We start from the raw sequence: 24,442 nt of genomic DNA, 5'->3' as shown, positions 1-24,442 counted from the left end.
AGTTAAATCAATTACCCCACCACTTGGTACTTCTTTTAGTACATTTGGCGATGCTATATATCTGGAAGCTAAAGTTGGCGGATTCTTTTTCGCTATCTTCGTCAATGAGGAAATAACTTCATCGTCTTAGCTTGCAGTCTGTCCAATTTCTCGAATGGCCTGTCCAATGTCGTGTTTTCCGTGTCTGAATTCTCTGATGACGTTGAAACCGGTGAAACATCTGGTCTCGGCAATATGTGATCTGGTCTGTTTGTTCCACTTCAGCTGCACTGGTGTGATGGTTTCCTCGGTGTGCTTGCGGCTGGTGTCTTTTTACCTAAATCTGAACAATATGCTGACTTGAATTTCGGTTTAAGTAATATGTGGTTTTTCTAATTACTTTCCCATTTTCAGTAATGTAAGTATTGTTAGTAACTTTGACAATTTTCCAATTAAACCGCTTAAATAAAGGTCGTCCCGATTTCCTGTCTAAAATTTTCCGATATACCACTGATTTCTCCGGATAGTGAAAAAGATCGAATTCTAGGTTACTTCTTTTTGTCCTTTGTTCTGGTATCTCTTGTTCTACTCTGAATCTTAGAGTTCCTTGGTTCAAGTCGCATCTGAGGCTTGCTGCTAGTAATGGGTTTCTTTCGGTCAGTTTTCTCAATGCCTCGGATCCCTCCTTGTGTGTGAGATGTCTTCTGTGTAATTTCCAGTCCGATGCTGCTTTTGCCAGATTTTCTAATGGCCTAATGCTTTCTGGCTCTTCTTCATTTTTCTTCAGATTTGGTGACACGTCTCTGCTTGCCATTCCTTTCTTCACCACCTTCGTTCTTGTTCTTGAGTCTGCTGATTCTCGCATTTCCTCCGGCTTCAGTAGGGATCTCTCCAGTCTCTGCTGATATAGATTTAAAGAACATTTTAGTTTATCCCTAAGATTAGACCATTCTGTATTCGGTTTCCGTCCAAAATGAAGTTCGAAAGGTAACTTCTTAAGAATACTGTGACGTGATATTCGAATATCTTCCAAAATTGACTTGACTGCTGTTTGTATGTCCTCAAAGTTTGGGTCCAATTGCATTGTGCCTAGTTTTTTTTTATGGTTTGGATACATCTTTCTACTAATCCACAACCCCGGTGGTCTCCTACTGGACAAAAGATTTGATTTATTCCCTTCGATTCACAAAATTCGGCTAGTTTCGCATTTTTAAATCCCGAATATTGATATGTCCTTAAATTCTTCGGTATGCTATGTTGGTGTATGTAATTTTTTAAGAATTTGAGTATTTTTTCGCTCCCTGACTTCCTGGTGATCATGGCAGATGGGTATTTTGAAAACCGGTCAATAGCGACTATTATAAATAGTTTCTTTCCCTTCGAATCGAACATTGGGCCAGTAAGATCTACTTGTAATTCCTCATTCACTTCTGATAATTCTGGTAAAAGTTCTGCCGAATTGAATGGTTTTGACGTTTTAAGGTTCTTACCATACGCTGAACATGATCTGCAGTATTGGCATAAGTCAATAATCTCCCTATGCATTTTCGGCCACCACAGATATTGTGCCGCGTCCACCATTGCCTCCTTTCCTGTGTGTGTTCTGTGCAATCGGGCCATTACTGCTCTCCTCAGACATGTTGGAATTGCCACTCTGTTGTCAATAATGATGCTGTCGTTGATTACTGAGGCGTCGTCCCAAAAGTTTGCCATGTAGCTGCCCAGTCTCAAGAACCCTTCTTTATCCTTCGCTAAGATGTGTTTTCTTAGTTGTCCTAACTGGTTGTCTTCTGTCGTGAGATCCCCCAATAGGTCCGCGTCGAGTATGTTATGAAGGCCTGTGGTGAAGGATTTCTTGTGTGTGTTCACTGGAGCTTCTTGTGTTTTCTTCTTTCAACTTTGCTTGCTATCATGTTGACCTTCACTGTCCTTTTCAGTCTGTTTGTTCTGAAGTTTGCGAGCATTCGAGCGTAGTTCGTCTTGTTTCTGTTTGTGATAGTGATCCTTTTCCTTTTCCTGCTCTTGGTTATCGTCTCCACTGTCTGTCTTGTTTCTGTTCTGTTTCTTTCTCCGATCGAGTTTTCCATCTGTTTTATAGATGGTAGATTAAATTTGCTCATTTTCCTCTGAAGTTTTGGGTTTGTTGTACTGATTTTGATTTTATTTGAGTTAATGAGCTTTAAGTTTAAAGTCGGAGACAATGATTTCTGTACATTTTTGGCTGAATATATCTCCGCTGCCTCTGATTGGTTGGATTTTGTTACGACAACCTCTCGTGGTGAACTGTTTAGATTTGACGATGTTGTGAATAAATTAAAATTTGACGAAACGGATTGGTTTAAAACTCCACCGCATGAATTTCCGCCCTCTCGTGGTGAGTTGTGCATTTGCAATTCTTGTTTTGATTCGTTGGCGATTTTGCCGCGTAGATTTCCGATCTGTACTTGAGGGATGTGAATTTGCATAAATTGATCTGATTGGTTAGTGTCAATTCTGCATGACGATGCGCCCTCTTGCGGATGTATGAACATTTGCATATCTATACCTGATTGGTTAATACTTGTTCCTTCTGTATCGGATGTTTTATTAGTTTTGGCGGTTCTGCATCGAAGATCTGATTGGATAAATTTTTTGTACGAATTATTGACGCCCCCTTGCGCTGCTTCGGAAACTGGGTGTTTTCCTTCGTTCCCTATTCCATCTAATATGAGTTTCCTTGAATTTATCCTGTTTTTCTCTAGATGGGCCTTGACTAACTAAATTTTTCCAATTTCTTTGGTCGGTGCTGGAGTGTTGATCACCCTGCATGCCTCATCAAAGTTTTCAATGGCTTTAACTACAAAGTGTTCATCGTATTTTGATGTATGTGGTGCCTCAAATTTAGGACTTCTTGATAAGTAATCTGCCATTCCTATTTTAGCTCCTGCGATGGGAGAAATTGTATATTCGAATGGTAACATTCTGTCTGCCCATCTGGTCAGTCTGGATTGATATGTTTTGTTACCCCGATTTTCTGTTAATGCTGTGACTATGGCCTTGTGGTCGGTTAAAATTTGGAATTGGTTCCCCAATAAGTAATTTCTAAAAAAAATTCACATGACCATACTACCGCGAGTAGTTCGAGTTTGTTAGTGCTGTACTTTTGTTCAGCTGCGTTCAAAAATTTTTTATAAGAATGCGAGTGGTACCCATTTGTCTGGTTCCAACTCTTGCTCTAACGCAGCCCCCAGTCCTCTGTGACTGGCGTCACACTTGATCCTGCATTGTTTGGTGGCATCATAAAGGTGCATTTTTGTTATATTAGCGATTAGTTCAAGGATCTTTTGGAATGCATTGTTTGCTTTTTCACTCCAAATGAATTTTTCTTTGTTATTTGCCTTCAGTGATGGTCGGAGTGGTTCGGTGTGTTTTTGTTGGTTGGGTATGAATTTGGACATGTGATTTAAAATGTCCATGAATGATCTCAGTTGTTTCAGAGATTTTGGCGGTTGTAGTGCCATTACTGCTTCTATCTTCGAGTGTTTTGGTCTCACTCCTGTCTCATCTATCTCGAATCCCAGCCAGGTTAATTTGGTTTTTGAAATTTCGCATTTGCTGAGTTTTAGTGCAAATCCTTCTTTGTCCAATCTTGACAGAACGTTGTCAACTATTTCATTGTGTTTTGTCACTGAACCTTTTGATACTATTAGGATATCATCTAAAAAACAGAAAACTCCTTGAATTCCTTGGACTGTGTTGTCCATTGCCTTCTGAAATTCCTTTGGCATGTCTGTTAGTCAATAAAATACGGTTTTGAATCTGTACGTTCCGGTGAATTCCCCGCATACGATACTGAAGTTACAGTGTTTTCTCACGGATTCGTCTAACGGGAGTTGGCTAAATGCGTATTTTAGATCTAGAGACGTAAACCAGACTGGGCCCTCTGTCTTGGCTGCGATTATTTGAGCTGCTGAATTGAGGAGTTCTAGTAAATTTGGCATCTGAAACTTGTTTTCGTAAATCTGTGATTTCATTGGTTTTGCGTCCAATGCTAATTTCACTGCGCCAACCTTTTTTGCTGTTATGACTACTGGGGCTACGAAATGATCACTTGTGCATTTAACAAGTTTTACTATGTGGCCTTCTCTTATGAGTTTCTTAATTTCTGCTCCCAATTTGGTTTGAATATAGATTGGTACTCGTCTGCTTTTTTCCTAAATCGAAATCAATGGTGATTTGAATGAAGTGAATACCTTGTGGCTCTTTGAGCGCCCCAATCTTTGGAATACATCATTGTATTTCTTAATAAAATTATTCTTCCAGAAAATTGATTCGGCTGATTCATTTTCTTGCTTTTCTGAAATTGTTTTTACTGAACTTTTTGGCGGTTTGAGTTGAGTTGTTACTATCCCCAGTTCTGGTTGGATGTCTAAACCTAATAGACATCTGGTTTTGTTCTCGGATTTTAAAAATTTTGCTCCGTGTAGTTTCCATCCTTTTGAGTAGATATCGATTTCTAGTATTCCGAAGAGTTTTATCGGTTTATGATTGTAGTCGACGTACGTTTTGGATAACGGATTCTTATCTAGTGATAAAATTTTGCGTTGGGATCTTTCTCTAACAGAGTGTCTGCTGTGCGTTTGGTTACAAATGATGCTGGACTTCCAGTGTCAATAGTGGCGCTAAATAACGAACCTCTTGTTTTTAGCGTTGTTCTTTCCCGGTTGCAGAGTCGATTACTTCTAGATCCTTGACTGTTTCTGTTTGTAATGATGTTTCCGAGAATTTTAGGACTGCGTAGTTCTCTTCACTGTCTGATTCTATGAAGTTGCAGTCCTCTTCTTCGACCGGTTCTGGTTGTTCGACATTGGCAACTTGATTACTGTTGCAGCATTTAGCAAAATTTCCCTTTTTCCACAATTTCTTTATGTTGCTCCTCTGACTTGGCTTTTGGTTTTGTGTTCAGGTGTGAATCTTCTCCCACAGAAATAACATGGTTTAGATTGAGTGTTCGACTGGTCTTGTTGGTTTTTGGGTTTAAAATTTCTTTTCCCTAGCGCTCTATTCATTCTGTTTTGGACATTTTTCTTTGATTGGATGGACATCAGTGGTTCTTGTTTAACCCGAAACTGGTTAGATGAGTTTGTGAAGTTCGCTGAATTGCTCGTTGTAGACGGGTTCTGCTTTTGGAGAGTGTTCGCTGTCACGTATCCCTTCTCCTGAAGCAATACCGATTTGAGGGTATCATTTACTGTGGCTCCTTGTCTAATGCAAAGTTCTCTTTGTATGTCAGAGAATATCATTTTTGCAATGAATATGTCGCGGATGACTTTCTTTTCTATGTCCTCTGTCCATCCACATTTTGAAGCTTGTCCTGCTAGGCGAAGATAAAATGATTCGAGGCTTTCCCTGTCCCCGTGTGATGCGTTGTAGATTTGCATCCTTTCGATGATATAATTCTTTTCACGTTTGAATCGTAGTTCGCAAGCGTCGTGAATAAATTTGAATTTTACTGTGTTTAGGTTGACGTGTGCATGTTGTTGGAGGAATCTTTTCTTCCTTCGCTTCCCAAGGCGAAGAATAACCTCGACTTTATCCTTGCATCTGCTTCGTGATAGTAAACATTTGGACTTATTTTGGGTCCCTTCTTTCTTCATTCTTTGTTCGCTTCGTTTGTTTTCCTCAGTGCCGCTTCGTTTCTTGCGGTTCTGCTATCCGCTTCTTCCATCGATTTGGAATCGGTTCAGGTCTTGGTGGGGGGTCGTCGTGTACCGCTGCCGGTTCTGTAAGTAGGATATTCGGGTCACAATTTTCTTTGAGTGATACGGCGAGGAAAAATTGGCCTATCCACACCTCTCAAGGATAAGGAGGTTCGGCTGACGGTTTACCCCAGAATGAAGGGACACCTAGCAGTTCCGTCCTATCTTCAGAAGAAGAAACTGCTGGCTGCGCGATGTGATAATCCCTAAATCTTATCTGAAAACTAGACTAATAATATAGTTGAATTAATAGTAAAGTTTAGTAAGTAGATATGGATCAATGAATAGATGATAACTATAATCTTGCAATAGCTAACGAAGAGTGAGTCTTAGTTTTTTAGCTCCATCAAGCTGTTAGAACAATTGACATGATTGACAGGTCTTTAATTAGTGTTATTCAAAAATGATCTCTAACATTAATAATAATATGGTATAACGTCCTCTATCTTAGGTGGTCCACTCACTACCACCACAGGAAGAGCGCGCGTCAAAAAGTTCTTTTACCGTTTCAAAACTTTTTTTCGAAACATCTGTTCGTCTAAATAAACGCTGACAATATTAAAATTTGAAAAGCCCTAAACCCAATTTCTCCAATTTCGCAGTACCGCCATTCCCTATGTTTGAAGCCGTAGGCCATAAACTTGTTGAAAAGACATGTTCCTTTTGATGTTTTCTTCTTTTTTTTCTTAATTTTGCATTAAAATCAAATCTTCGTCACTGACCTCGAACCCATTGCCATTGGGACTGACGGAATTCACTTCGACCAGGGTATTCTGGGCACTACCTGGCACGTAAGAGACAGAGGCAGTTCCAGGCTCTGCAATTACATTGAATCATAGGTTATTACAGGACTACTCGAACAGTAAAATACAAAAAAAGGATGGAAAAAGAAATAAAATGGGGTCAAAAAGGTGTCAAAAAGGCTGTAATAGTACTTAAATAAGAAACAGAAACTAAAAATTTGAGCAAAATAACCGAAGAAACTTGCGAATAAAAATCAGAATATAAATTAAGAAATCAATGGTAAGTTTCCTATTTGGGTTAATTGATTTCACTTGCTTGCAAAAAATAGCAAGTGGATTTACTTACTTTTGCAGAAAGATCCGAAAGCGAACATTTCATGATCAACGCCTCCAATATCAACAGTGACAGTGCCGAACGTATCAAATCTGCTCATAATATTCACATTCAACTCAATATTCTGCAGAGATGCGTCCTCGGCTGTTTCTGTCGCCTCACCCGAAGGTGATTCATAAAGGACTTCGAATTTGGTGATCTCTAGTGTCTCGTCCAGAGTTCTTTCAAGTACCACATTGTCAATACCTTTCGAGAAACTGGCTAGTCCGAAATCTAGATAAATAAGGGGTACAGCAATAGTTAAATGTTAATTTTTTCAAGGTCTTTTTTTCGGCTGGGAGAGGAGGGAGGTGGGCGGGGGCGGGGTGTTACAGCGAATTTTATATTGAAGTGAAGTTCCAGTAAAAGGTCTTACTGTATTACTAGTTTGAGTAATATATTAAATTGCCTCTGGAGAGAAAAGTCCAAATGGCCAAAAAATTTTGACCGTTTTTTCTATGCACTACGAAAACTTCCCAAATGTTTACTTCGCAACTCAAGTCACGTCTCAAATTTCTTGCGTATAAAAAATAGGACGCACTCATTTTCTATTGTTTAAAACAAAATTTTGTTGATATATGTGACAAAAATGTTGACAAAAAAATGCGTTTTTTCGGCGCTCGCCCCTCAAAATTAGTATATATTGGCGTCAAAGGTGCCTTTAAAAAGTTTTAGGGTCCGTCAGCCAAAATCGGATGTCCCATAATAGTACAAAGGGGAAGCCCTTTGGGTCAGCAGGGGGTCGAGTCTCTGAGAAAAGAAAGCGTCAACTCCCCCCCCCCACCACCCTTAAATTCGCCCTTGTTGGCAAAGTTTATTTTAAATTCAAACTCATGATGGTCAGTTGCAATCAATATTTCCGCAATTGACTGTATTTTAGAATAAAATGTCTCTAATTTTAAAACAAAACCGAGGGCGCTTTAAATGTACAAGTGCCAGCATTACATTAACCATTTGAAAAACTTTGAGCGTTTAAATCTTGACCTTATCAATCCAAAAGAATAATGTTTTCAGTTCTGCAAAAGTTTTGATACCACAAACAAGTGGAATATTGAAGGTTTTTAGCCCAAGCGATGCACATAAACTATCAAAAAAATTCATTTCCACTTTATAAAAAAACCAAATTTATAATTCGCTTTTTAAAAACACTTCTTTTTTCAGGATCTTGGATCCAATTTTGACTGACTGACCTTAACATTTTTCTGATGGCGCCAACATATACTAATTTTGGGGGGAAGCACGCGCCGCAAAAATGCAATTTTGTGTCTAAAAACGCCTTTTTGGCCCGTTTTTTTTCTTCAAAAATTTGCATGCAGTTCGGAAAATAGGGTCTTTAAAGTGATTTGGAATAAGTGAGATTTGGAATAGAAAATATAGGTCTCAAAGAAGGGTCTTTAAAGTGATTTGGGATAAGTTTGATAATCAATTGGGTCGACCCAGAAAAAAAGGTCAAAAACATTTTCGAAACTTTTGAAAATCCCCCTCGGAAAAACTTTGTATCCGTCCGCGACCATGGAGGTCAAATAGTGCGCTCTAAAAGTCGTCTACTCTTAGAAATGCAAACTTTGGAATTCGTTTTTGTTTGAATGAAAACACTCTTTTCGTCAGCCTTAAAATTTTGAACTTGAGAAAATTGTTTTCTTCGACATCAATGTAAATTTAAACAAAAGCAAAGCAAGATTGACTTACTAGTACAGAAAATGGGCCAGGGCGGGGTAGTTGCACTGTAGGTAGTTGATGAGATTTCATAACAATGACCGGTTTCGAGAGCATCAAACGTGAACTCATTTTCAGTTCCGGAGTCTGCATACTGAGTGCTATCTGTAGGCGGATCTCCTTTGTCGGTGGCTTTCAAGTCTGGGCTGGTTCCTGTAGTCAAGAAAGTGGTAATTGTGCTAGTCGTATCTGTTACTAGAACTGTGAATGATGTTCTAGTGGCGGTGTCTGCAACAAGGGTAACTGAAACAACATAAAAATGACTAATGAAGACACGGAGAGTCTAAAATTATCAACAAATGATGAGAGTTTAAAAACGTCTTTTTGCATTGGTTTTTTATTTTGAGGTTCTGTTTTAGCGCTCTATGAATCGCAAAAACACCGTGCATAGCTATTTACTTATTGTTCCGACCATTGAAAGTGGGGAGGAAATTTGTATTCGGGTGTATTTTAGTTTTTGAATTATGTGTTTAGATGCCCTAAACGTTTAACATAGACTATGTCGTTTTGTATGGTATTCAGCTTTTGTGCTGCTTTCGAAAAAGCAACTCGTGCCTACGGCCATACATACCACTCATCATAGTTCGCTCAAACAGTGGCAGATTTAAGAGGGGGACCCATAGCAGTTTTGATTTCATCGTTACACAAAGAGTGGTACTGTCTTACAAATATCCAATTTCTTCGCAAACCCAATTTAATTCGACCCTAAGATTGACCCTCTTGTGCCAATAAACACACCCGAAATGTGACAAAAATGGATAAAAATTGATTATTCATCTACAGAAAATATACAGATTTCAGATCTGTTGTATTTTTATATAGTAAAACGTCAACTAGATAGTTTTAGTAAACGGTTTTAATGCCTTTTGTTCTGCAAAAATTCTATGCTATATATCTTCGTTATATAGTTATTACTGAAACGCCCTACAACTGTTTTTTTGTGTATCAAAGTTCATGCATACTAAATACAGATTGAATACAGATTATCAATTGTTTATCTACAGATTTGATTTTGATTATGTACAGATTGTATGCAGACTATATACAGAATTTGAAAAAAAATATATTCAAATTAGTATTGTGGAAAGACTAATTACTCTATATCAACTTTTCTTATTTTTTTTCTCAAAATTTCGCTGCAAAGAATGGTTTTTTCACTGGAACTTGAAGAAATTTTGCACAAAATTACTTTACTTTGCTTGCAAACCTATGGGTTGCAAAATCTTAGAGGGATCTCTTGAAACTTGTAATTTGCGGTAAACAATAACACTGAGGAACGTTTTTTTATTACACGTTTTGGTTGAATTTGTGAAAAAAAATCAAAAATTTGACTGTTCAAATTGAAATTGTTACGAACCCTATAGTTTTTAAGCAATATAATCAATTTTATACAGATATTTTACAGATAATTTACAGATTATATACAGTTTTTATTGTATAAAGATTTCATATTGACTATATGCAGATTATCTATAGATAATACACAGATATTATAGAGTAGAGAAATCGACTATCGTTCAAAAATGGTTGTAGATAAATCGATTCTAAAATTACGTTCAACTAAAAAATTTTCTGTATATAACCAATTTTTATCCATTTTTGTCAATGCGGGCTAAATTCGATAGCAGTGCGCACGCACTGCTATCAAATTTAGCCCGCATTGACAAAAATGGATAAAAATATCGAAAATTTAATGATAGCCAAAAAAGTAATGATTTTTGTTACACATTGATCAATTTGATTGATGTCGAGTGAAGGCACATTTTTTTTCCTCGAAGTCTACAGGTTATTTTACTCATTTTGCCACAAAATAATGCAAGAGTTGATATTCACGACTAATGTTTGTAAATTGGTCGTATAAGTTGTTTTAATCCATTTTTTTCCAACACTGAGAAGAAATTTTTTGTTTTCGGCTGTGTCTTTTTCCGTTAAAAATCAGATTTAGAAAAAAGGTTTCATCATATACGATCGAATGAGAATCATGATCAAACATTAATGTTAAGATGTCAAAGTTTATCAGATGTCAGAAAAAGAATTTGAGTTTCTGTTTTTTAGATTGGTACGAGAGTGCCAAATTGGTACAAGAGTGGGCAAAACTGAAAAATTCACTCTATGCTCTTTGCAAAATTTAGATGATAGTTCTCTCGCTGTTTTTTTGATCGCCCAATTTGCTCTTTTGCGCTCCCTTAAAACCCTATTAAGACCCTATTCCCTAATTTTCCCACAAACTTCTGCGCAACGGGAGAATTTTTGAGAAAAAGACCAAAAGTGACTTTGCAGGGTATTTTTGGACATTTTATTGAACAACAAATTGCGTTTTTTGCGCACGTTCCCCTTCAAGTTTAGAGTATATTGGTTTGGGTTGAGTCCATTAAAAAAGGCTGGCGTAAGATACAGCAATGGGGGTTCTTATGAGGTAATTCGCAATAAGATATGAGACCGGCAGCAAAAAAAAAAATGAGTTGAAGTTTGCTTTACTGGAACAAATGTAATATGCTAAAATTCTAATGTTTCAAAACATGCTAATATAAACCGTAGCAATTTCAGGATGCGGACGGGGATGATTGCTGCCCTCTCAGGTATTCGACCCCCTGGCCACCTAAGAGTCTCGTTGCTACTTTTTTATGACATTCATTTTCGGCCAACGAGCATCAAAAATAAATTTTTCTAAAGCGCTGATTTAGCTAATATATACTGTTTTCGGCGAGAGCGCTCCTCTAAAAAGGCTTTTTTCTTAAAAAAGCCCAAAGCGTCTTTAGTCGCTTTCTTAAAAATTTTCCTGCTTGCCTCAAAATCTACCATTAATAAAGGTCGACAAAAACTTCTCATACCAGTTATACCAATCATTGAGTCGTGCAACTTAGAGGAGGGGCTTCGAGAAGTATCTCAATACTTTGTCTGACTTTGTTAATCGAGCTAATTAGATTTCCTAGAGTTTTTAGAAGCCATAAAAACCGTACTTCCCGAGCCCTGGCGCGCAAAAACTGCAACAAAAAGCCAAAAAACATTTAATAGCGTTTTGTGCAACGCCCTGCTTCAAAGTTAGTAAAGATTGTAGCTGAAGGTGTTTTTCAGACAAAATAGATATTTTGAAAAATTACTAAAAGTCGACGTTTGCGAACAAAGAGGGGCCCAAATTCCTGGAGGGGTTTCAACCCCGTCCGCGATACCCTGTAAGCCTTCACCGGTCGTGTGCAACTATAGGTGCTTCTACATGCGCTTTGCATGACCTTTATTTTCCAAAGTTTGCGTGACCTTCATTTTCCAAATTTCCTAAAAAATACCTTTCAAAAAATTGTAAAAAGTTTTAAGTGATACAAAACCGTTGTTACAAAAGTAGAACCTTTGTTAAATAACGAGTTCTTCAAAAATTTTGGCAAATTAGACTTAAAATAGTGTTTTGGGAGAGCTAGCAAAAATCCAATGTGGCCCACCTAAAAAAATCTAGATCTTAGATCCACACATGAATTCTTCGGGGTTCAAAATTTTCCTTTATGCGTTTCAATCAAAACAATCATCACTTACTTTCAAGCGTTTGCCCGTTTAAAGAGACAATAAGCTCACAAATTACCAAAAGAATAACAAAAATAATCATTTTTATGGATCTAAATAAAACAGTTATATTAATTGCAGTTTTGAGCCGTGTTTTTTCTATGTGAGTTTTGTTTTCTCGTGATACACTTATGAAACATCTGTGCTGAATTTTATGCAAACGAACCGGTAAAATAACAAGTTTGAGCTCTCTGTGTCCAAATCGAGCGTGCAGAGGATGGTATGAAACCAATGGTGCGACCAATATCACATCGCACTCAAAATTGTTGTTTTTTCGATCTGTACATAACTCATCCTCCCATTTATTTACCATATCAAACAGTTTTCACATGTGACCAAATGGTTGAGCAAAAACGCACTTTTGTAACCAAATGGGTATGAAAAAAATATTACTAAGGAAAAATGAACTTAATTTGTATTTCGGAGCAAAAAAATAGGTTTTTGCTTTCACTAGCAAATTGAAGTTTTTTTATCTCTGAAATTCTCTTGACTTGAAAAATTTGATCTTGGGTTTTTGTGCCATCTAATTCTTAAAAGTAAATTTGAAAAAAAAGAGCTATCGAAAACTGGAATACCGATATGCAAAATCTTCATGACTCAAGTTAATGCGCATAGTTTTTCACTCTTCCGCGGTAAAAATCAGACATGCCCGAAGGCAGGAAAAATTGCTCGGAAAAGAGTTTTTTCAGTTGTAATTCGAGCGAAATGAGATCCAGGTCAAATCTCCGCCCACTGTCTGCCCATGATAAAATCGAATAGTTCAGAAAAACTCAAGAAAAAACTAATTATTTTCTGGCTCAAAAAAATCTATGGAATGAGCGAAAACTAATCGATTTTGTCTGATTTTATCATGGAAAACTTTCCAGCCAAAATGTTTTTGTCTATCGTATGTTAGCTTTTCGTCGTCTTCGAATAAGATTAAAATTTCTGAGTTTTCTGTTCTTTCGATCATCTCACAGTTTCTGACAAAAAGTCCTTAAAATGAAAACTATTTAATAAAAAAAACACACAATATTTTTGCAGTTGAAGAAAAACTATCGCAAAAGTGTCAAAGAGAAAAGCGCATTGAATTGCCCGTTTTTTAAATTGCCCGCTTTTTTGAAAAAAATTTTGCAGGAAGGCTTGGAAATTTTTCATCACTTGTTTCTTAACAACTGTAAACTAGGTTGATGGATCTTTTCGTAAAAATTTGTGAAAATGACCGTATAGTTTTAGGCTACTTAAAGTGATGTTTTCAAGGCATATACTTTTTTCTCTTTATAATAAGAATGAGTTATGATTCCTAAAAACTCGGCTTTCTGAGGCATCCTTTGGCAGATTTAGCTAGAATTTTTTAGAATGCCCTCTCGTACTTACATAAAGCAAAAAATTTGTAAATCAAATCAGTGTATATATCTGATTTGACAGCAGTTAATTATTTTGAAAACAGTCAATAGAGAAAACTTGATTAACATCAATCAAAATGAGAAATAAAAAAGCTGCAATCTCAAAATTTCTATTTCTATTTTTCTCAATTGCAACAAAATGTTTGGGGAATGAGTGTGACGTTCTGATCATTCCTCGCCTTTGATCGTCTCAAACTTTCGTGAAATTATTCGGCAAAACTTGTAACATAAATTTTTCTTGAAGAATATCGGAGTGACTTGGATCAATGTCTACGTGCAATGACCAAAAGGGATAGAAATTGATTATTTAGAGCAAAGTAACAGATTACCGTCAGTATATATCCAAACATCTGCAACCATACAATTCGATTCGTTTTTTTAAACAAAAAAAAACGGATATAAGTGCCGAGGTGTTAAATTTTCTAGCGTATAAATCAAGTATTTAATCTGTAAATTTTCTAAATTACGTAAAATTACTCAGCAAAACTTGTAACGAAAAGTATTCTTGAAGAATAACCGAGTGACTTTGATCAATGTCTACGTGAAGTGTGTCTAAAAAGGATAGAAAATTGATTATATTGAGCAAAATATATAGATTAACGTAAGTATAGAATCCAACAATCTACAAACTTTTGCGAGTTGTATATAAAATAAAGATAGTGTTGCTATAACTTGTTGGAAATCTGCAGATAAACTGTATCAAAAAAAAAACTTATTTATTCTTGAGGAGTTTCGTACAGAATTTTTGAAAAATTGAATTCAGGGGTCAGAAAAAAATTACCTGTATCGTCTAAAATGGGTATTTGTTCCGACTTTCGATACGAAAGTAACGTAATATTTGTGCTCGGGGTGGGTTTTTTTTTCTTCAGACAAATTTAGACTTTTTAACTAGCCATTTTTGACGGAATGTTTTTATATCATTCGAAAGTTATTGTTGTCCTGAGCTTAAATTTGAAAAGATATTTCACCTGTGATAATTTTTTATAAAGTTATACGGGTTTAAAGATTGCCATTTTGGCCAATTTGGGACAATTAATGCGCGATATATTTCGCGCTATTAACGCGTAAGCGGAGAGTTAATCCATCCGTCTTAGAAATCGTTCCAAATTGGTTGAAAGAAGCTTATATGCCATAATTGATTTGTTAATGGTAGCGAAATCTATCACTTAGTACTTATTATGACGTGTGGGGGGATGATTTAAAAAAAAATTCAAATTTTAGAGAAAATTTTTTTTTTATTACATTTAATTTTTTAAATGTTATTATTGCTCCATAAAACTTAAAAAGCAGTCGGAACATTCAGGGCTTCGCCCTGATACGAGCAGTCTTGTTATACTTTAAAAATACATGCTATCTACAAGCAAATGAAAATTAATTTTAAATTGAGCAAAAGGAATCAGACTTCGAGCCCCAAATTATAAAATCTACTAATAAGCAAGGGTTTTTTAAACTTACTGACCCCTAGAGCCATCAACAAATAACAACTAAAGCAAAAGTGAAAAAGCTCTCCAACTGACGCGTAGCTGCGCACCAGCGAAGACCCCAACAGCGCCAGTGACCTAAACAGAATAAGAAGTTTGGATTTTTATCAAAATAAGTAAGACAACTCAGCACAAAGCAGCAAACTATGCGCAAGCAAATGCCAAGTGTGCCTACCCTCCTCATTTTTTGAAAAAAGTCTCAAAAGAGGGACCTAAAATTAAAAAGAAATCTGAGCAGAAAGCCACGTGAGCTGATTAGCGAAGCAAAAAAGCACCTAAGCCAGCTTTAAGGGAATAGAAACCACTTATCTACTTTAAGACCATTTATCCACGGGGGAAAGGACCAACACAAGAGCTGTACAGCTCATCACGGCGAACCGCTGTTGTGCCCTTGTTTTAAGAACTACATGCTATTTTTTTTTTGGTGCTTCATGAGGAATTTTGATGCTCCACACAGAAGGCACAAGGAAACAAAGACGATCTCTAACTGCGCTAGTGGCCTAAACGACAAAACAAAGGTTATTAATGTAAAAAGCGAATCAGATAACACAAAACAAATTGTGCGCAGACAAAAAAGTGTTTGCCTAAGCCTCAACTGCGCTACGAAAGAACTAATATGACTTGAAAAACCAACCTAAAATCCCCCCCAAAAAATCAAAATCCAAAACAAAAGAGAAACTCATAGAATACTTGAGCCAGAATAAAGGGGAGAGGAAACCATGCACACTTGAGGTTGAAGAGACACTCCATGAGGACGACGGCTGCACCAGACAGCCCACACAGTGAACCAGCCACGAGCTACTGCGCCAGTGGCCTAAACAGTCCAACAAAAACTAACCTAAATTAAAATGAATCACGCATTAGAATATGCACGAGCATATGCAAAATTTCCTTGACCCCTCACCTATAAAAACTCAAAAGAGAAGCAAAATATCAATCTTTTCTCAAAAAAATTAAAGCAAAATACCACTAAAAGTGATCAACTAACGCAAAAAAACGTAGCCAGCAATTGGGGAAGGAAAACCATACACACTTGAGGCTCCTGAGATGTAAAATTTGTCTACACTCCTCCCCCTCCTCTAAAGTAAGCCTCAAGAATGCAGCAAAAAGGCAATGTTTTTCTTTTCCTTAATCCACATAACCAATTTGTTTGGCTTCGCAAGCAGCGCCAATAAAAAAACCAAGGACAGCTTTAAGGGAGGAGAAACCATAACACCTGAGAATGCTGAGATTCTCCAGGAAGGCAACAGCTGCATCAAATATTCCACATAGTGAACAGCCACGCACGCACCCACCATCTCCAACTGCGCTAGTGGCCTAAGCGACATATCAATATTCAGCTTAAACAAAAAACTCAAAGTACTCAGCTTGCGGGAGCAAAAAAAAACAATTTGCCTATATCCCTGCCCCTCGTCTAAAGTCAAGACTCAAGAATGCAGCAAGGGGCAATTTTTTTGAAAACAAAATATACAATTTTTTGGGTTAAGCAAGCAAAGCCGAAAAACCCAAGACAGCTTTAGGGATGACAAACCATACACATTTGAAGCTGCAGAGATGCTCCAGGAGGGCAACTGCTGCACCAAAGAGCCCACACAAAGAATCAGCCGCGCATGCAAGACATCTTCTGCCATGATAATGCCTCCTAAGCAGCACATCAATATACAGTTTAAGTTTAAAAAAAGTGCTCAACTCATAGGAGCAAAATTACAGTTTGCCTAAATCCCTGCCTCTCGTCTAATATGAAGACTCAAGAGTGCAGCAAAAGCGGAACCTTAAGTTTTAAACCCAGATTACAAAAATTTTTTTAATTGAGCCAGCAAAAAGAAAAAAAATAAGTCAGCACTTTTTGAGGTTGCAGAGATGCTTCAGGGCGGCGATTGCTTCACCTGATTGCCCAGACAGAAAACCAGCTACGCACAAACGATAACTCCAATTGTTTGCGTCAGTGGCCTACACATCACATCGAAAACAATGCACAGTTTACCATCACTGTCATACCGGAGGGTATGATGTTCTAATAATTGAATCCGAATGGATCGATAAACCTTAATTCTAAGTCGGAGCGAAAGAAACGACTAGTTGACAGATAACATTTATTCAACTCTCTTTTCTTATTGTAGTTAGAGTTCAATATCTCTGTCTACCAAGGTCAAGTGACCAGCCATCTAGGCGTTAAACATAAGATTCTTAATAATATAAATAACATACACTTAAGGTTAGTTTGTCGATCCAGACCGGATGACATTCCCCCTTGACAACAAAAATTTGTAAACTATTGTTTTGTAAATTGAGTTTTAAAGTCCCCTTAGGACTGATAATTTGAGTTTTATAGTCCCAGTAGGACTCTTTTGGCATTATTTTTCAGTTTGTGTATTCTGCTTGGCAGTTTCTTCTCCCTGGCTTTCGTGTTCCTCCTCGTCATCATTCTTATCGTTTTCCACTCCACCTTCTTGGCAAATTTTTGTGTTGATGAATAAAATATCGTTATTCGTGTCGGTTGGCTCATTTTCAATTGGCGGCGAAATTAAATCCACAACTTCAGTTTGATTGGTCTTGCTTTTCGGACTAATTGCTTCTATGAGTTTGATGCATGCTTTGAATTGGGGAGTTTTTTCGGTAAAGCCCATTTCCTGAATTAGACATTTTAGACTGGGATAAGCGTTTTCTTGTCTAACTGGTGGTGAATCGATTTGAAATCTAATTGGTTGTTTTGTTTCTTCGTTTTTCTTATCTTCGATCGCGTTAATAGGCACCGGGTTTCCAAAAGCATGAGAAAGCGCTGAGTGGTGGTTTCGTGTTGATTTCCTCAATGGTTTCGGTGCATTCAATGGAGGAGTTTGTTTTTTGTTTTGCCGGTTTGGTGATGGGGCAATGTCTTCAGAGGAATCCGATGGTTGATCGACCTCTTGGTGTTTGTCAGAGCTTGGTGTTGCTGTTTCGTTGGCTTGCGAAGTCCCAACCGGAATTTCTGCTGGGAGACTCACCCCACTTGTTTGTAATTTCTTTGTGGGTCGCCGCCGTCCTGTTTCCCCGTTGCTTTTGTTTTTCTTTCTGCTGGACTATCGGATTTTCCTAGTACGTGCATTCTTTCTTTTTGTGTCAATTTCTTCGGGAGGCCAGTTTTTTCGTCTTCCTTGAACATCGGGTGTTTGGGAGCGGTAGGATTCTCGATGTCTAAAAAACGTAGGCAAGGTCCTGATCTCCGTGCGGATTTATAAGCAACGTAAAAACTGAGGCGAGACGGTCTGCATGGTCCGTATATTAAAGGGTTCGGTACAAAAGCAACACCACTATTTCTTAATAATCTTGGTTGTTTTCCGAATGTTTGAACCCAAGCAGTGTGTGTGGTATATGTAAGTATTTTTCCGTCTATGGTTTTATATTTCTGTTCGAACGTTCTCGGATCCTTTACCTTGGTCGCTATTCTTATAGTTTTTCGTGCTACCTTTTGTGCTATCCGTTTTTTTGTGTTTTTGTCTACCGTTGTTTGTAATCCCTTATACCTTACGTTCAACTTATTTTTGACTATTTCTATAGCTTTAGATTTTGCACCTGTGTCTTTCTGTGGTGTTGTTACGTCTGAGTTTGTCAAGTCCCATGGCTTTTGTGGCTTTTGGTCTCGTTTGTTGATGGATACTTCGTCTTCCGACCATCATTGTAAGTCATGCATTACCTCAGCGGGTTGGGGCGGCTTGGTAAGGTTCTTGCAATCTAAACATGCATGTTTTGCATTTTCTCAATTCAAATTGTTAGATGAACCATTAGTTGCTAAGTTTGATAAAGGTGTGTTTGGTGTACGTCCCATGTGGGCCTCAAAGGGTGAAATTTTTGTTACGCTATGCGGTGTAATTCTGAGTGTTTTGATAATTTCTGCTACATCTGAAGCAAGTTTTTATGGTGTATTTGTTTTGTCTATTCTCATAACCGCTAATCTACGTTTTAAAGTTCGTATCATTCTCTCGACAACCCCTATTGCTCTATGATCATCCACCGGTGCAAATAGCAGCTTAATATTGTTTGTATGACAGAAGAGCTGAAAATTTTTTAACTCTAAATGTTTGTGCTTGATCACGCCTTATCCTGCGGGGTACCCCGTTGTTTGAAATGTATCGTTGCATAAATTTAATAGCAAAATCTGCTGTTGTGTTTGTTACAACTTTTGCAGTTGGGAATTTTGACCACTTATCTATTGCGACTAAAATATATGCCTCTTTATTTAGTTCATCCGGAAGGGGTCCTGCAAAATCTAGTTGTACTTCCTCATTTGGTTCAACTACTGTTTCCATTTGGAACCCATTTTTTTTCCGATGATTGGTTGTAAAATTTTACTTTGTTCGGTGCAGTGTTTGCAATTTTGTGCCATCTGCACAATTGCCCGATGCATATGCGGAAACCATGCGTGGTTGCTAAGATCCAGCATCGCTGCCGATCCAGGGTGCGTCAGATGCAGACCATCAAGTACTATTTGCCCCAGCTGTGTGGGGATGACTATTTTTTCGTCTATGAGTAGACAATCTTCTCGGACATGGAGTCTGTTTCTGATGTTATACCAGTACTGGCCGTACGAAGTTTTGATTGCTTCCCAATCCCTCTTTTTGACGAAGTTGATAAGAGGGTGAAGGTTTCAATCTTTTTTTTTGGTGGCTGCAGCGATAAAACGAACACCCAATACTCGTTGTAGTTTTTGTCTAAGCAAAGGCGTGTCTTCCTCCGACTCCACTGTATTGATCGTTTTGTCCACTGCAGCGACTAGTCCGGCTGATATCATTTCGTGACTGGCTTCTAACGTGTGTCCCATTGTTGGCGGTTCAATGTTGGGAGCCAGCATCTCTTGTACGCAAACTTTCGGATTTACCCGGCTGACATAAATATCCGATACTATGCCTTTTGGTTCTTCGGGTGTTTGGGTAGAAGTTGTTGTAGTTTGTGGTTCCGATGAGCTTGTTTGTGTAGTTGCTGCTGTAGTAGTCGATTCTGTTTGTGTCGTCATTGTTTGCATTTTGCATCCTGAACTGATCCGATCCGTTCTGTTTCCGGATGCATTTGTATTCGTGAAAGTGATCTCCGGGAAGTTTGATTTTTGATATTATCGATTTTCTTAGTCGATAGTATCTCCCTGGCGTCCCGTACGGGCGTTGATGTTTGTTGAAAATGTGCTTGTTGTGGTGACTCTTGTGCTTATGGGTGCCCTTTCTTTCCTTTGTTATGGGGTTTTGTATGCCATCTGGGGTCCGAAAGGCTTTCTTCCCGATCGGATGAGCCGTGTCAGTTTTCCCGTGAAGCGATTCGTCCTCTTGTCTCTGATGATTTTAATTCTGTTGGGATAAATCCTCTTTTGAATCCCTTAGTATCTTTACGGCTAATAGCTGCGTTGTGACGTTAATCAAATGCAATTTTATGTACAGAGATTTTTTGGTCTTGAATTTGTTTGGATCGGAAGAGCGTTGACTGCTTTTCAGCAGATTTTGAGTGAAACTGATTTGTGTATTTTGGCAATGACCGGTTGCGGAATGCTTGGAATGTTTCATTGCTAATTGAATGTTTGAAGTAGCATTCAATAGTCCTTGTTTTTCGCGCGCTTTTTGATCAGTTGATATGGTGCTTCGCTTCGATTGGCTAGATTGCTTAGAATGACATTGTCAATCATTTTCAGGTTATTAATGAATGCTCTAATTGATGCTACAACAAATTCCTCGTCATACTCACTAGGGGCTATTGCCAATCCGACCAGATTTCGGGATAAGTAGTCAATTAGCACCGTTTTGCTCCCCGCGAGATGTTTGATATCGAAGTGAAAGGGGGTTAATCGGTCAATCCAACGGGTGAGCTGACTTTGACTGGTTTTTGATCGCTCGCTCACGTTCAACGCGCTGATCAAAGCTTGATGATCAGTGATGACGGTGAATTGTTTACCATACAGGTAGTATTTAAAATTTTTGATTGCCCACACGACCCCTATCAATTCAACTTCGTTGACAGAGTATTTTTCCTCTAGTGAGTTCAAGAATCGTGATGCATATGCTACGGCAACCCAACCTTCTGGTGAAAATTGTTCGAGTGCAGCTCCTAGTCCTGTAGTTGACGCATCGCATACTATGCGAGTATATAAATGTTGATCAAAACGTTTGTTTTGTGTTATTTCTGAAACCAGTTTTAATATGTTGTTAAATGCTGTGTTATGCTCTGTGGACCATTAGAGTGGTCTGTTCTTTTCTGTGTTTTTTAGTAATGGGCGTAAAGCGGCAGCGTTTTGAGCCAATTTTGGAATGTACCGTGTGAGGTGATGTATGGAACCCATAAAACTTTTTAGTTGTTTAAAAGTTTTCGGTGGTGATAGTTTCTCAATAGCCTCAGTCTTTTTTACCAGTGGTTTTGTACCCTCGCTATTAACAGTAAATCCTAACCAATCAACTTGCTTGCATGCAAATTTACATTTATCCAATGATATTGCTAAGTTTTCTTCATCCATTTTTTTCAAAACTGATTGTAACTTCTGTTTATGTGTATCCAACGATCCTTTTGTGACAATCAAAAAATCGTCCAAATAAGCGTAAGTGTTTGTGCAATTAGTAAGAGTCAAATCGATCGCTTTTTGAAATTCGGCTGGCATATCCGTGAGGCCATAGAATCCCGTTTGAAATTGATACGTTCCAGTAGCGTGGCCCCCAATAAAACTAAAGTTGCATTGTTCCTTGGTCTTTTTATCCAAAGGGATTTGTGAGTATGCGTAACGAAGGTCCATTGTTGAAAATAGCGTTTGTTGAGACTTGTCTGATTTTTCCACCTGCGCAATTTTATCCAACAGGAGTTCAATGTTGGGCATTTGGTATTCGTTTTTGTGTATGAATTTGTTGATTTTCTTAGAATCAAGTGCGAGTTTGACTGTTTGATCCTTTTGCTGTGATCACAATGGGACTAATAAATTGTTGGTCCGAACATTTATCCAATTTGTTTTGATTCATCAACTTGTTGAGCTCCCCTTCAACTCTTGCCTGTAAGTGTACAAGAATACGTCGGCCTTTCTGTTGTATTGGTATGAAGTCTTTACTGAATTGGGTTTTCATCATATGATTTTTTGATTTTCCATGCATAGTTGTTGGAAATTATCTTTAACCCATTGTTTGATTGCCGTAACCGAAAAGTTGTCTATTTGATATTCATCCCATCCATTACTTGACGTAAATTCGGCAAAAGCTTCCGAATCGTTTTCCGTTTCGAGGCTTTCTGTTTCTATTTCTTCCCGTTGCTCATCCTGTCGGGTCAAATAATTGACGTTGTAGATCTGCAAACTTTTTCAAAATGAACTCCTTTGGCACATTTTGAAAAAATTTTATCTTTCGCCGATCAAAATTGCAGGTGATTCTAATTGTATTGATTTCCGCACTTATAGCATTGTTTTGAACTGTTTGTATTGCTATTTCTGTCTTGTCCTCTTGTGTTTTGGGATCCGCGTGGATGTGGTCGACCGGGGAAATCACCTCTACCTCTCTGTGAGTTCTGATTATTTGTCGAATTATATCGACCACCCCGATTATTGATATAATGTATGGGTTCTTGTTTTGGTGTAGTTTTTCCCCCGAACGGGTTTATCTTCATAGTTCGACTATGTTCAATTCCTTTTTCTCTACGAAATGCGTACTCGTATGCGTCTTGTGGGGTTCGTGTTTGAGCCAACAATTCTTCTGCAATTTTTTCATTGTGCATGTGTGCTGTAAGCATGTCTCTAACCCATTCGTCTTCTCTGTCTCCGCATTTGGCCCGTAATGCCAATTCGACGAGATCTGCATGAAATTGTTCCAGACTTTCCGTTTTCTTTTTTTTCTACGGCAATCAAAATTGTATCGCTTGAACGCTACAATTCTATTAGTGACGAAGATATCCTCCAATGTTGTCGTAAATTCTTGCGTGGTTACATTGTGTAATACTAGGTTAGGTCGTTTTTGCTGAATTTGTCTTTGGCTTTCGGCTCTCAAACAGAGAAAATGGTAGCTTCGGACCCGTGCGTCTGCTTCGTCCCATCTGTATGAGTTACATAAGACCCCTTTCTCCCGGGCTTTTATGACGTAATTTTCATGTCCGACTCGTTTTTCTTGATTGCGCACCTCACGATTTTTTCTTTGTGCGTCAGTTTCGCCCTGTATTTCAATTTCGTATACAGGCTCAACATGGTCTGCAAGTTGTGGTTTTGGTCGTAGTAGATTCCGGATTTCTATCCCATCCTTTGCAAATACGGCCATCTCCATTATAGCTGCCCACTTTGTCCATTCGAGTGGTGGTTCGGCCGATGCTCTCTCCCAAAATGGGTTGATATTCAGTGCGTTTTTGGAATATCCTGTTGGCTGCGCCATGTCATACCGGAGGGTGTGATGTTCTAATACTTGAATCCGAATGGATCGATAAACCTTAATTCTAAGTCGGAGCGAAGGAAACGACTAGTTGACAGATAACATTAATTCAACTCTTTTTTCTTATTGCAGTTAGAGTTCAATCTCTCTGTCTACCAAGGTCAAGTGACCAGCCATCTAGGGGTTAAACATAAGATTCTTAATAATCTAAATAACATACATATAAGGTTAGTTTGTCGATCCAGACCGAATGACAATCGTATACCCTATAAAATACTCAAGATCGCAGCAGTGGATCAACTCTATTCTGAACCTTAAACAAGCAAATAACGACGGGGACAAACCTGAGGCTGCCAAGATGCCTAGGAGTGCTGCGCCAGACAGCCCACACCCTCGGAGAACCAGCGACGACTCTAACTCCTAGGGACATTTACATACTACTTATAATTTCATACTTTAAAGTTTTATGACTATCTTTTTTTCGAACAAACACCAAAAAATTCCAAAGTGCGAGCCATTTTTCCAGTTCATGTTGTTAGTAACAAAATCATAATTCTGCAAAAAAAAAATTTTCTAACAGAAAAATGCGTAAACGCAAAGCAAGCACCATCCAGCCAATTATGTCCGATTTACCTGTCGAACGTCTCGGATATAAGCGCAACCACCCTTTAATCATACGGGTGTGGATTACTTTGGACCGCTTTACGTTCCGGTTCGCAGAAGCACTGAAAAAAGATAGGGATTTCTTTTTACTTGCCTCATCACTAGGGCTGTACACCTTGAGATTGTACCATCTCTGGAAACCAGTTCTTGTGTCATGGGCATTGAACGGTTCATTGCGCGTCGTGGTACACCAAGCACAATCTGGTCGGATAACGGCACGAACTTCGTTGGTGCGGAAAAGGAATTACTTGCCTGCATCAAGAGCTGGAATGGCATGGCTCCGGCCATTTTTGCACACAAAGGTGTTCTTTGGAAATTTAACCCGCCAGGCTCACCCCATCATGGCGGCTCCTGGGAGTGCCTCGTCGGAAGCGTGAAGCGCGTGCTTTACGATATACTAGGCAGTAGGTGAGTCACCGAAGAGGTGTTAGGAACAATACTCTGCTTAGTTGAGCAGGCTTTGAATT

The 24,442-nt window shown here is 38.3% G+C and overlaps 1 protein-coding gene across 1 annotated transcript; it reads right to left on the bottom strand.

Moving 5' to 3' along the window:
* Positions 1-126: 126 nt before the first annotated feature.
* On the bottom strand, positions 127-12,251 carry LOC134841593 (uncharacterized). The gene is made up of 6 exons (XM_063857625.1): positions 12,075-12,251; positions 8,523-8,792; positions 6,807-7,067; positions 6,440-6,534; positions 532-880; positions 127-308 (listed from the first exon to the last, which is right to left on the bottom strand). The coding sequence occupies exons 1-6, from the start codon at positions 12,142-12,144 to the stop codon at positions 127-129; spliced, it is 1,227 nt and encodes a 408-aa protein (XP_063713695.1). The 5' UTR covers positions 12,145-12,251.
* Between the last annotated feature and the right edge of the window lie 12,191 nt (positions 12,252-24,442).

The sequence above is a fragment of the Symsagittifera roscoffensis genome, chromosome 3 (genome assembly GCF_963678635.1).
Source record: "Symsagittifera roscoffensis chromosome 3, txSymRosc1.1, whole genome shotgun sequence".
Classification (NCBI taxonomy): Eukaryota; Metazoa; Xenacoelomorpha; order Acoela; family Convolutidae; genus Symsagittifera; species Symsagittifera roscoffensis.
This window is presented reverse-complemented; position numbering and strand designations above follow the sequence as displayed.